The 12105-nt window shown below is 38.7% G+C and overlaps 1 protein-coding gene and 1 long non-coding RNA gene across 4 annotated transcripts; both read right to left on the minus strand.

Moving 5' to 3' along the window:
- Positions 1-1981: 1981 nt before the first annotated feature.
- LOC120289345 lies at positions 1982-2724 on the minus strand. 2 transcript variants are annotated; one of them, XM_039304111.1, is made up of 2 exons: positions 2205-2724; positions 1982-2092 (listed from the first exon to the last, which is right to left on the minus strand). In XM_039304111.1, exons 1-2 carry the CDS (start codon positions 2606-2608, stop codon positions 2077-2079), a joined length of 420 nt encoding a protein of 139 aa, XP_039160045.1. In that variant the 5' UTR covers positions 2609-2724; the 3' UTR covers positions 1982-2076. The 2 variants fall into 2 exon arrangements, with proteins under 2 accessions (XP_039160045.1, XP_039160044.1); XM_039304110.1 differs by having other exon boundaries at positions 1982-2095.
- A 209-nt stretch (positions 2725-2933) lies between these two features.
- Positions 2934-7981, minus strand: LOC120289554. 2 transcript variants are annotated; one of them, XR_005547583.1, is made up of 9 exons: positions 7285-7981; positions 6904-7000; positions 6341-6451; positions 5839-5884; positions 5359-5469; positions 4350-4434; positions 3540-3600; positions 3279-3408; positions 2934-3059 (listed from the first exon to the last, which is right to left on the minus strand). It is a non-coding gene; the product is annotated as an uncharacterized LOC120289554 (long non-coding RNA). The 2 variants fall into 2 exon arrangements; XR_005547582.1 differs by lacking the exon at positions 2934-3059 and having other exon boundaries at positions 3074-3408.
- Positions 7982-12105: the final 4124 nt, after the last annotated feature.

Below are 12105 nucleotides of genomic sequence, written 5' to 3' on the forward strand. Positions count from 1 at the left end.
ATTGGCACATACTATCCACAAGTGTCCTTAGAAGGTTGTTAATGGATAAGTCTCAACTTAAAAAGGCAGTGTTTTCCTATATTATGGAATTCAGGGCCCATCAAACAATCTATGGAATTCTTTCAAGGGACTGGGAGCGTTAGGGTGCTTTGTAGGTGGTGGCATAAATTCTTTTCTTGTAGACTTTGACGAGTGACGGTGAGCAATGAAACTGCAAAGATAGGGACGATTAGCCAAATTAGGACACCTTCTGTGTAAAGCTTTTGTTATAGAAAATGATATTATAGTGTTAGTCGATGTACATTTGTCTTACTCAAATGTTGCAGGTGCTAGATTAGCATAAAGATGAGTTAGTGCAGGCATTTAACCAGAGTGAGGTTGCTGAGTGGCTCTGTCCGATACATCACCCTTAGATCAAGTCAACTAATGCATTTACCTTTTCTTCTCTTGCCTTGTTCTATCTCCCCAAGCTTTTAGAAGGTTCTTTTGTGTGAGATTAAAAGCTTGTATCATATATATTATATCGTCAAAACATCACAAATTTTCTATGCTGAGAAGGGTTCATTTTCTGGTTGTAGTGTGATGAATTTTTTGCATAATGAGCAATACTAGCAACCATGAAAAGCCATTGTTAAAACTCCGCTAAGCTTTCAAGAGGACAAAGGGGAAATGCGCATATAGTTTACCTGATTTGTGCATCATTTCTTATAGATTCATATTAATCGAAATCGGGACTCTGAGATTGCAACGTGTAGAGTTTTATTATCTCTTCAAGCACAAAAACATACTTGGTGAAATTGAGTTCTTCTTTGACCAAAAAAAAAAAAAAATTGAGTTCTTCTTGCCCACATTATTTTGTGAAATTGAAGTAGTGTTGTATGACACTAGTATTCAGTAGTCGAGGGCCAAAAAGAACTCGAACACAACATTTTGATGTTTGAATAACAAAGTTTTCAAGATATCTTTCAACAATACAAAGAATGAGAAGTAAGAAATGCCATACTCTTTATAACAAGAATTAAAAATTCAAGATTGTTCTAATTTCCAAAACTAACTGAAAGTTAACTAATGTCGATTTTGTTTGTATATCTACACACTCAAAAGCTGCAGAAATTCTTTAGATCCTCTTCCTTGCCATACTACCTTGATATTTATCTTCGAAATGTGAGGATACAAATCCTTGGAGTAGTTCCTAATCATCCCCTCGGTGACTCTAGTAGCAAGTGATATATCTGCACAAACATTCGGTTATTTATATGCATGCGCTGTTTCAAATGCCATTTACATCTGCACCAATATGTCTTTAGTTGTTCAAATTGAATAGATTGGAAAAACTAAAACCCTGGGGAGACTTCTTCTCATCAGAGAGCAGCTACTGCAATAAATATGGGGCTCCTCCTGCAAAATTAGAGGATAAAAATAGAGGAGAATACGTTCAGCACTTGAAAAGGAACAACAGTAAAGCATTTGAACTAAACCTGGTAAGTAATCTTTATACACAGCAGGTCTACATTGACGAACCTGCTCAAATCACGTCTTTCAACCTCAATAGAAGAAAGATGAAATGTTGTCAACCGAGTTTTACAGTTTTCGACTCTTTCTTCAGCTTTACCATTAAAATTCCAGCCAATGAGAGAATAACCACTGAAAAACATTCAGATTGTGCAGTTTGATATCACTATCAATGCTTATATCAGATTGTCTGTCATCAGCAAGTCCAGCCCTTTCTCCTGTATCTAAGTTGATTTCGCCAGAAGTACTATGTCAATGTCAGTCCTGCTTCTCTGGAACACGTAAACTAACAGAATTAAGGATGTCTATAATACATACATAAACATAAAACAATGAACTTGCATCATTACCTCTAACACAACAGCCCAAAACCCGATCAACCCGAAAAGCATAAAAGGGTCAAATGAATTAAAGATGGATTCTAAGATCGATCACCAGAATCAAACAACAAAGTTGATCACAAGTAGATTTACCTGCTGAAATTCACTCTGGCGATGCCGCTTATGCACACTGGTGTATCATTCACATGACGGTCTCTTTTCTTTGGCTTTACTGGTGGGCTTTTCAACTCTCCAGAAAGCTTCTGCACCACAAAATCAATTTTAAATATATCATCAAGCCTCAATAAAGTATCTTATATATGTCTATGCATAATATGTCAGTAATGAAAAGGCCAATGTAAAAGTGTCTACCTTTTGTTTATTTGGACCATTTCTTTTGCTCCATTTTCTTCCATGGCAGACCGTGAACCCTTGTTTACAATTGTTCTCTTTCTTAATTGTGAATTACCTATTTCAGGTATTGCAGCTTTCTTCTTCGATCCATGTCTCTTAAAAGTAGCAATAATTTGCTTGCCATCATCATTCCTGCTCTTAGAAGCAGCAATAATTTGTTTGCCATCATCATTCCTGCTCTTAGAAGTAGCAATAATTTGCTTTCCATTGTCAGTCATGCGTTTCTTCTGAATGTCATTTTTTTGCACAAGCTTTCTCTTCTTAGCTCTCTCTTTACTAGCGCCAATCCCAAGAGCAGCTTGACCATCTGGACTAATGAATCCATCAGAACATTGAGAATTTTTCTCTGATGCATTTTGCATTCCTTTTTTCAGAGCCTTCAATTTTTAATAGCATGTTTCTTGCTCATGCCAATTAGTGTTAGCAAAGCATTTGAACATTACATCTTTATTTTCCACATGCCAAACAACTGACTCACTAAAAAAGATTAGTTTGTGTCACTATATGGTTATGCAGATCGCACAGTGTCATCTCATATAAAGCCTTTTCTCCATAATGTCTTGTCCAATATTGGTAGCCCCGTGCATTTTGTTGCATTAATTAATAGATATCAAACAAACTATATCTCACCCATTTCCTACGTTCAACTTATGGTAACCAAGATAGAGAATGGCGAAGTATCTTATATTACGTACATCTGGAGATTCAAGACCTTGGCCAACCATAAACATCACAGCAACCATGCAACGAACTTAATGCCACAAAAATGCACTGCCCTTAATTTTGAAACACCACAGTTCGTTACTTTCCAACCTGAATAAAAAGGAAGTTCATTAAAATCAGAAAAGACACTGCAAACTAGATTGGTCTTATTAATATAATAACTTGTACATGAGAGAAACTGGCCAAAATGAAAAGGCCCTTTTTTTGCCTTTTGATTTCTCTTTCGTCATACCAACAAAAAATATAGATGCATCTTTGCATCTTTTCTTAACTTATAAAGATCTCAAAAAAACATCTACCAGGACCAACCTCTTATCACAAGAAGAGAGTTCAAAGGATGTTATATGACGCTTGTAGTTGTGGACATTAAATGCATCCATCTTACAAAAATTTCTGAAATCATGATCCCCACAAACTTTTGGCCTGCACTCTCCATTGCCTAGCATAAAAACAGAGAAAGGACTTTTATCAAATGAAATGAAATAGTCATAATATCAAATTTTTGGTTCAAAATCAGCATAAAGTAGTTTATGAAATGAAATAGTCATAAACTATAAAATGAAGAGTTACCCTAATATCCAAATTATCTCTCCAAAAGAAATATTTGTACTCCCTGCTCATACAGCTAAACCTGCAAGATATTGAGGAAGACAAAATCATGTGAAAAGGCAAACCCCACCTACGTTTCCGCAATCATTAACATTATGAAATCAACAAATTGGAGGCATCTCTAATGCATTTCATCAATAGAATCCCATCATATCGAATCAAAATAAAGTACACCATGCCACCATGAGAAGGAAAACAACCTTGCACTAAAATCAATTGGAACAGGACACCAGCTAGTTACTCGGATATCTTTGGGTAAGACTCGATTCAACACTCTCACATAATCAATTTCCGCGTCTAAGACTGACATAAATGAAAGTAAGCATCATATTGAACATGATAATTTTTCATCATAAATAATTCGTTGCAGCAAATCAAATAAAGTAAGAATCTGTAATGACTGTATAATCCCAACATATATGCACTTTCCTGCAGAATACCCTGCTAACTTGGAAATGCTAACCTCTTAGTCTGAAATAAGCCACTTTTGATTAGGAAAGCAGTGTGATGTGTACACGTATGTATAGGAATATGTATATTTAATGGATGCTTTATTACGGTACCAGCAGTTTATTTCCAGCTCGGACATCAGCCTTGCACAAAATACACCAATTTTTAACAATTAATCTTTTCTCTTTAATGGGTCTGTAGCAATTGAATTGAGTCACAAATTTCCAGTGAAGTTCAAACTTCATTCAAAAGCAATTTAAAGACTCATAGCAATAAAATAGAGCTCAAAACAATTAAAGATCAGTCACTCAAACAACATACCATCTCTATCTATAGAAAGTCCCCAATTGTTTGCATCATCTGTGTTCTTAGGTCACAGGTTTGATCGTACAAACAGGGAAATGACCTGCATCAGAAAGCAAACATAGCCTACTCATGATGCACCTAAGAAAAGAAGCAAACAGGAGATAATAGAACAACAACATGAATCATAAAAGAAAGAGCCTACTGCAAACATAATTATCCTTGGTAAAATGACAATTGATACTAGACACTTGTCCACGTCATAAAACCTTCTTGTATCTTGCGGTGGTATCTCTATCAACATTTCAATCATCTTGCAAAGAGACTCCCAGCTATCAGAGCTCTTGCTCTTTGGTACTTTCTCATCTCCAATTCACATCATTGCTTCTCTAACAAAAATTCACTTCAGAACTTGCACTCCAATTACAATATTCTATGATCTAATTAACACCCAATCTCAAATTCCTTGAGAAAATCAAGCTTCACATATTGCTCCTAACTGATTCTTATACGGTAAGATTATAATCAACAAAAGCTCTTGTGAAAGGAACATCATCATGAATATTCACATTAATCACATCTATCACGAGGATGGAAATATATGGTTGTTATAAGGAAAAACTCTGATAATTGCCGCTTGTGCCCATACTTCCACAATTGCATTTTAGTAGTTAAAAGTACTAAGTAGTACACATGCAGCAGTTAACCATCTTTTTCCAGAAGCCCTTAAACATGTTTCTGAGTAGCCTTGTCATCTGTTTTTCCAAGTTTAAGAAATAATAAAAAATTACAAAATACAACTGACATTGTGCTCGTCTACTAAATATAAGTTGACACGTGTTTTTGCAAGAAAATGCTCAACATTTAATACAGGTTGAAACAAAGACCCACATTCTCTCTGCAAGGAAATGGTGATTGCACGGAATAGTGAGCCAAAGATAAACCCCAATCTAGCATCTGTGAACAAAATAACAATCTACCAATCCATCAAGAAACTTAGAAGCGGAGTAGCAGTTTTTGAACTTACTTGTCCAACAGATGAAACTCCTTTGTCTGTTCTGCCACATCTTGAGTACTGTGACTTTTTCTTGTCACCAACTAAAAGCTTAGTCTTCTCAAGAGCTTTAAAAATTTCAGACTGCATGACACCAAAATCAGTATGATGGGATTCGGATTGAAATGAATTAGGTGTCTGCCAAGAATGTCAAAAATGCCAAAATAGAACATCTGCTGATTTTAAATAGATAGCATCCATGATTTAAACATTCGCATTGCACACTATTAAAGAACTCTTCCATGTATCTTTGATAATAAGCAGAAACTCAGTGACTTTGCTTGCATGGTACAAACTGATCTACTAGTGTACCGAAAGATAGGTGTCCTTACTGAAAACATAAATTTAAATCTTATGAAGAAGTAGAACCTCTTTTATAGCACATATTTTCCATTAGGCCCAATGCTGAAATGAATGAAAATTTTGGGGAGAAGATGGAACATAGGACCGGACCTCGACAGTTGGATCCAATTGTGCTTCAGAGGCAAAACCATAAAACCTGTAAAATAAAGCAAAAGTGAAGCGATTTCATTGTGCCAAAGAAAAGCCACAGTACATTCAATGGCCTAAGGCACAACACATTCAGGATTTCATATGTCTAGGAAATTAGTCAGACTTGCCATGTGGTGTAACAGAAAATTAGTCACATATTTCACGAATCACATCCACTACACATTTACTTGTGACAGATTCTGCAACTTAAGAGATTTCTGCAGTGACACCCTAGCATTTCAATTTTTTTAGAACATGAATGCGTCCATAGCAGAAATATCCTCAAATTATTAATAACAGCTAAACTTTCACAATTTCTAAGGTATTTTATATTCCATGCTGCCTCTTAAGAACAAACAAAATCAAGACAAAGGGAAAGATAATATACTATACCAGATTAAAATCGTTTTATGATGCAACAGTTGCATTGTATGACAAACAGTACAATGGCTACAGTCTGTACCTTTGTCCAAAATACATCAATCTTAGAGCAACATATCGCCTTGGATGGTGTTCGAGAATTCCTGTTTTGAAATTTGCAGCAGGAGGTATCACAACATTCACTAAAATATGGCTGCACATTGAGAGAACTTTAACTTTAGTCGAACAGCATGCTCATCTCTATGGAAACAGGGTTGTAAGAAATTACTAACTTGAACCCTATAAAACTTAGTATTAAAAACTATTTGCACAACAATATTGATGCTTTGATTATGTCTAGTTTTAGCGCTTAGGGTCACTTGTTTTTCTTTAGACCGTTTGGAGTCACAACTAACACAGCCTGCTAAGCAACTCTATGAAACTTCAGCACTATAGTATCCTGTAACCTCTCAAAATTTGCAAGAAGGCCACTTAATTATTGTTTGACTTTTGAACTTAAACCGTTCCTCCCGTTCCTGAAAACAGGCTGACCTCCCAAGTCACTGAAAAACCCTCGACTGGAACTTGAAGAGCAATAAACATACAAGATCTCAGTGGTTCAGATTAAACATGCAATTGGAGCTCAAAAAGTTTGACCAGTAGCACCTTTTTTCTTCCCAGTCTTCTTGTCCAGCTTCATTGATTTGCCATTCCCATCAACCACTCCGCCTCCGTCTACGACACAACCAATCTTGTCTTCCATCTGCACAAAATGAAGCAATAAGCTCAAGTACATTGCATTCAGCACGGAACATTGAATTTCGCTTATCCCCTATATATATGGCCAATAACAAAGAAGCGCCAACCAAAAGATGCATGCATTCACTCAAACCACCGACAAACAAAGCATGCCCAACTCAAACACGCGCTCGACCCAACACCGAAACCGGCTTCGGGCTGCTACAAAGATATCAAGATTCATTCGAGAAGTCGTAAAGACAGTGAAATCCTCTCGAAAAGTAAAAAGGGAGAATCAAAATGGCTCACCTTTTGACAGCAACATCCAGAGAGTCGAGAAGAAAGGTCGGCGTTCTGCTTCTCCAGCTCCTGAAATGCAATGGGGGCCAAGTCGCGAAACCGACAGAGTTAGCACGCGGCAGCTCGTACAGGCAATCGAAACTCCCACACACACGTGCGGGTACGAACCGCTCGATCGAGTTACAGCTTCAAGGAAATCGCAATCGAATTTTAAATAGAAAAGAAAGGAGGAAGAAGCGTTTCCAATGGGGCGCGCGCTAGATTGTCGTCCTGGAGAGAATGGATCCGGGAGCGAAGGGCGTCGACTGAATTTGCATCGGGCGAAGTAGACATTGCCTCTCTCCCGCTTCGCCTCGCTGCGCTCGACGTTCTGCTCCGCGCTCTTACTCCGGCGAGACAGAGGCGATAGAAAAGAAAAAAAAGGCAAAGGAGAAAGAGAGGTCTCACGGTACCCATACGCCTCTCTCTCCTTCACCACAACATCCCTCGCGGCCGTCACGGCGTCGCCGAAACCCCAAAACTTAGTACCGCCACCAGTATATCTAGCCTCGCAAACCTCTTTTGCTTCAAAGAAGCTCGAGAGGCCAGTCGGCAGCCGGTGATTTCTGGAGCCGCGGATGGAAAGTCGATGACGGCGACGGGGAGAGAGGCGAGGAGGGAAGCGGTTAGGGTGAGTGAGAGGGCTCGAGAAAGAGAGGAGGGGGGCGCTTGGGGTGAGTGAGAGGGCTCGGGACGGGAGAGAGGAGAGGAGTGCTTGAGGAAGAGAGAGGCAGAAGCGGGAAGAAAAAGCGCGCTTTGTTGAAAAAAAGAGAGAGAAAATGCAGCAGGCTCTCCTTCTTCGCCGCGCCGTCGACCCCGCCAAAGTCCACCGAGATCTCCCTCGCGACCGAGCGGGCAGCGTCGGGACAGCGCCTGGTCGGCGGCGGGAGCTGGTGCCGCTCGGGAACGAGACCGAGATGCCGAGCGCAGATGACCAGCGAGGCTTTTGGGCAGGCGGAGGCGGAGGCGGAGGCGGAGGCGGAGGCGGAGACGGAGCTGGAGACGGAGGCGGAGGAGGAAACAGAGGAAGGCTCTCGGCGTTCTTTTTTTTCTTTTACGAGGAGAGAGAACCCGCCCGTTCAAAGTGAGGAGAGAGAAATTTTGAGCGGGACCGTCCTTTCTTCTGCGGGGAGCCGAGCCGAGCCGATCAAAAACCAGCGCCTTCCTTTTATCAGCGGGTCCCGCTCGGGGACACGTGCCGGCGTTTCATTGGTATGTGCGCACCAGTCGGCGAGATGACGTGGCGCGCACATACCACTGAATATTTTCTCCTTTTGATGGCACCTGAATTATTAACTTTTATTATTATTTTTTATTTTTCATCTTTAGCATCCCTTGTGCTGGAGAGGAGGATTTTTTTATTTATTTTTTATTTTTATATTTGATGTTGAATGGGACTGGGCTTGTCCGTAGAAGTCGTCCCCCTTCCAGGAGCCCATGATGAACCGAGCAAGGCCCTGTCTAGTGTCTATCAGCTGGAGCCGCTACCGACGGTTTTTGGCGGCTTTTTGTTGCCCGCACGCACGCCCGCAGAGGGAAGATAGCCTGGACAGAGTGATGAAAGGAAAAACCCTCAGCGGAAGGAGAAGAGATGATACCAAAAAAAGATAAAAACATTTAATTTTAGATGCATTTATCTCACAAAAAAATATTTTATCGTCAACAAAAACATTAAGAAACAAATTATTATTGATAACAAAAATATATTTCCCTTATCATTTCTTCTAAACAATACAAATAACTATTTTTAGAAATTTGTTTACAAATCACTGAATTTAGTAATTTCCCATATATATATATATATATATATATATATATATATATATATATATATATATATTAAACTTAGGAACTCAACCTCCATAGTGTCAAAGTTAGCTTGTTTTCTCATTTTGGCCATGGAAGACTTTTACCCTAGGCTCCGTTTGTTTCACGAAAAATAACTTTTAAAAAAAAAGATTGATAGATTTTCCAACGTTTGGCCATAGAAGATAAATTAGTCAAGGAAAACATTTTCAATCAATAGAAAAAGGAAAATTGTTCAAAAAGTCTTAAACCTATGCACTTTTATCCATTCAATCCTAAACCTTTTAATTGTACCAATCAAGTTCTAAACATTTTCACATTTGCCAATTGTTACCATCTATCCAATTTTGCTCATAAATTACTAATATGGACACTAATCATCCTACATGACACGGCTGATGCTAATGTTGATTTTTTTAAATAATATAATATTATTTTTTATAATTATTTTTGTTTCATTTTTTTTTTACCTCTTTTGGATTCAAGCTGGCCGCAAGCAAGGGTTGGTGACCTTGGCCAACACTAGGTGAGGGTGTCGCGGTCCTTGTCGGCCAAAGCGAGGGGTGCTAGCAAAAGCAATGTTGCCCTCCCTAGATTTGAGCCAAGTGAGGGTTCTGCAACCCTCACCAACCCCAAGCAAGGGTATGGCATCCGTCATCTAGATAAAACAAGGGCCACAACACCCTCGCCCAATGCCAGCAAGGGTTGGTGAACCTCGCTAGCCTAAATCAAAAGGAAAAAAAAACCCAAAAAATTATAAAATTTTCAAAAAAATATTAAAATATTATGAAAAATGGATGCATATATTATAAATCTTAAAACTTATCACAAAAGTGTAATTGAGTCTTAAAATTTATAAGTACAATCAAATCCAAAAACTTATGAAATTGATGCAATTGAGTTATTTCATTAACTCTATCCAACTTGATTAATGAAAAATACCGACATTACTTTTTTTAAATATTTTCTCTACTCTTCAAGATGAACTTCACTTCTTCGAGTTCACCCATCCAAGCAACTCGAAAATCATCACCATATTTAAGTATAAAGGTGAATTTGCTCATATACAAGTATGGCAGCCAACCGTCTTCTATCTCAAATGCAATATCAAACGTGCTTCTAGGCATCCCCTAAAATGTCTAACTCTTTTAAACAAGATAGAACTTCTCCGAAGAGATAACTATATGAGAGATCCACCATAGTCATGTCTTGCAATTGACATTTGTGAAGGGATTGAACCTTCAAAATTGTTTCTATTCTAAAGAACCCTCAAGTTCGAAAGCAAACTAATCCTAATGGGATCCTACTTAACAGTGCATTATCCCTTAGATCACAATTGATGAAGCTCCGGAGAGGAAGCCCGTAAAAAGCCTTGCAAGCCTATTGCCTTGCAGATGTAGGAACCTCCTAGGTGTAACATTACCATAGGGGGTCCTAGTTGGGCCTAGATTATTACTCGAGAAGTCTAGGAAACTGATATGGCCTAATTTGAAGAAGCCCCAATGGCAAAGGACTTCCCAATGAGTTATTTGACAGCATAAGAGAATTTAAATGTTGGAAAGCATCAATCCAATCGGGGATCCCTCTAGACAAGAAATTATTATTAAGACCTAAAATCCTTAAGCCCAGAACTATTCAATTGACCGGGTGATAAACCACCCATGAATTCATTGTCATCCAGATGCAACCATTTCAGACTAGTCAAGTTGGTGATCTCAGTAGGATGTGGCTATGCAGTATCCCCAAGGACATACAACCTGTGGCTAGTGCATCTGGCATATCTCCAGTGAACCAAACTATACATATCTCAAATATGATATGCATCATTTTCTTATGTAGTAAAATTTTAGGTACAGAAAAATCTATAAACACAAAATTAGTATATATTAACTCCCCTAGGCACAACCTTCACGCTTCCATAACCTAATTCACAAACTCTTGTTCTTCATAGCGTTGCTCACTCACGTCCTCACCGTGCCCATGCACAATGCGAAGTCATAGCCCACAACCTAACAACAAGCGTGCTCGCCCGACTTGGCCCAAGGAGTCGCCCATTCTTCAAGGGTACCGATTTAAGGAGAAAGATCGCCAAAAACTGGAGCTCGGGTTGAAGTCAAGTCGGGTCGGCTGGGTATAAATTGCCTAAATTCTATTTATGCAAAAATGGGTTAATATTGATTAATTTGGATCAGATCCGTTTTTCACCTGACCAAAACTCGACCCACCTGTTTGGAGGGATCCACTCGTAAGGACGAACGCGGGATTGGCAATTGCATTTCGAAAAGGTGGAAAATCAGTAGTGACTTTGGGGACGAATAGAAACTCTCTTCTTTTAGATTTGTTTTGTCACCAACATTTTAATGAATTAAGCAACATCCAGTCAAGTGTTAAGTTGTCGACCCATTTCAAAATTTACCTTGTAAAAGCGAGTCTCACTAGTCAAGATAGTAGCTTTGATTTATAAATTCGTTTCCAATTTACGGATTCACTAAGGTTTAGGAAAGTAACAAAATTTGTTCGTCCCCACCAATTTTTTTTTTCATTTCAAATACTACTGCATAAACCCAAATTTCATTCTGAAAATCACACTTAGAACAAAATTTTACAAGAGAAAGGTAGAGAGAGGGATGGAAACATAATAATGATCGCACTCTACATTTCATTTGTAATTTAGGTACGTGACAAAAAATGCACGACATTTGGGCCGCAATCCATAGTATTGCGTTGGCAATTGGAAAATCCGAATCATTAACCAATAGATCATATTCCGTGAGAAAGAGAAAAAAAAAAAAAGAAAGAAAATACCTTGGAGAGACCATTAAATTGAAATGGAGGTGAAAGTGGATTGTATTCTTCCATCACTTGGGGCGCCGACAGAGGAGCTGCTGACGCAATGGTTCGAAAGTTCAAAAGTTCAAAAATATGCGCGTACTTTGGTTGCCTCCCGACAACGCGCTCGTTGATCTCTCTCTCTCTCTCTCTCAC

The sequence above is a fragment of the Eucalyptus grandis genome, chromosome 11 (genome assembly GCF_016545825.1).
Source record: "Eucalyptus grandis isolate ANBG69807.140 chromosome 11, ASM1654582v1, whole genome shotgun sequence".
In the NCBI taxonomy this organism is placed as follows: Eukaryota; Viridiplantae; Streptophyta; class Magnoliopsida; order Myrtales; family Myrtaceae; genus Eucalyptus; species Eucalyptus grandis.

Excerpts from the sequence above, each read along its gene's own strand:
- LOC120289345 (XM_039304110.1), bottom strand. The coding sequence starts at position 2,608 with ATGCAAAATGCATCAGAGAAAAATTCTCAATGTTCTGATGGATTCATT.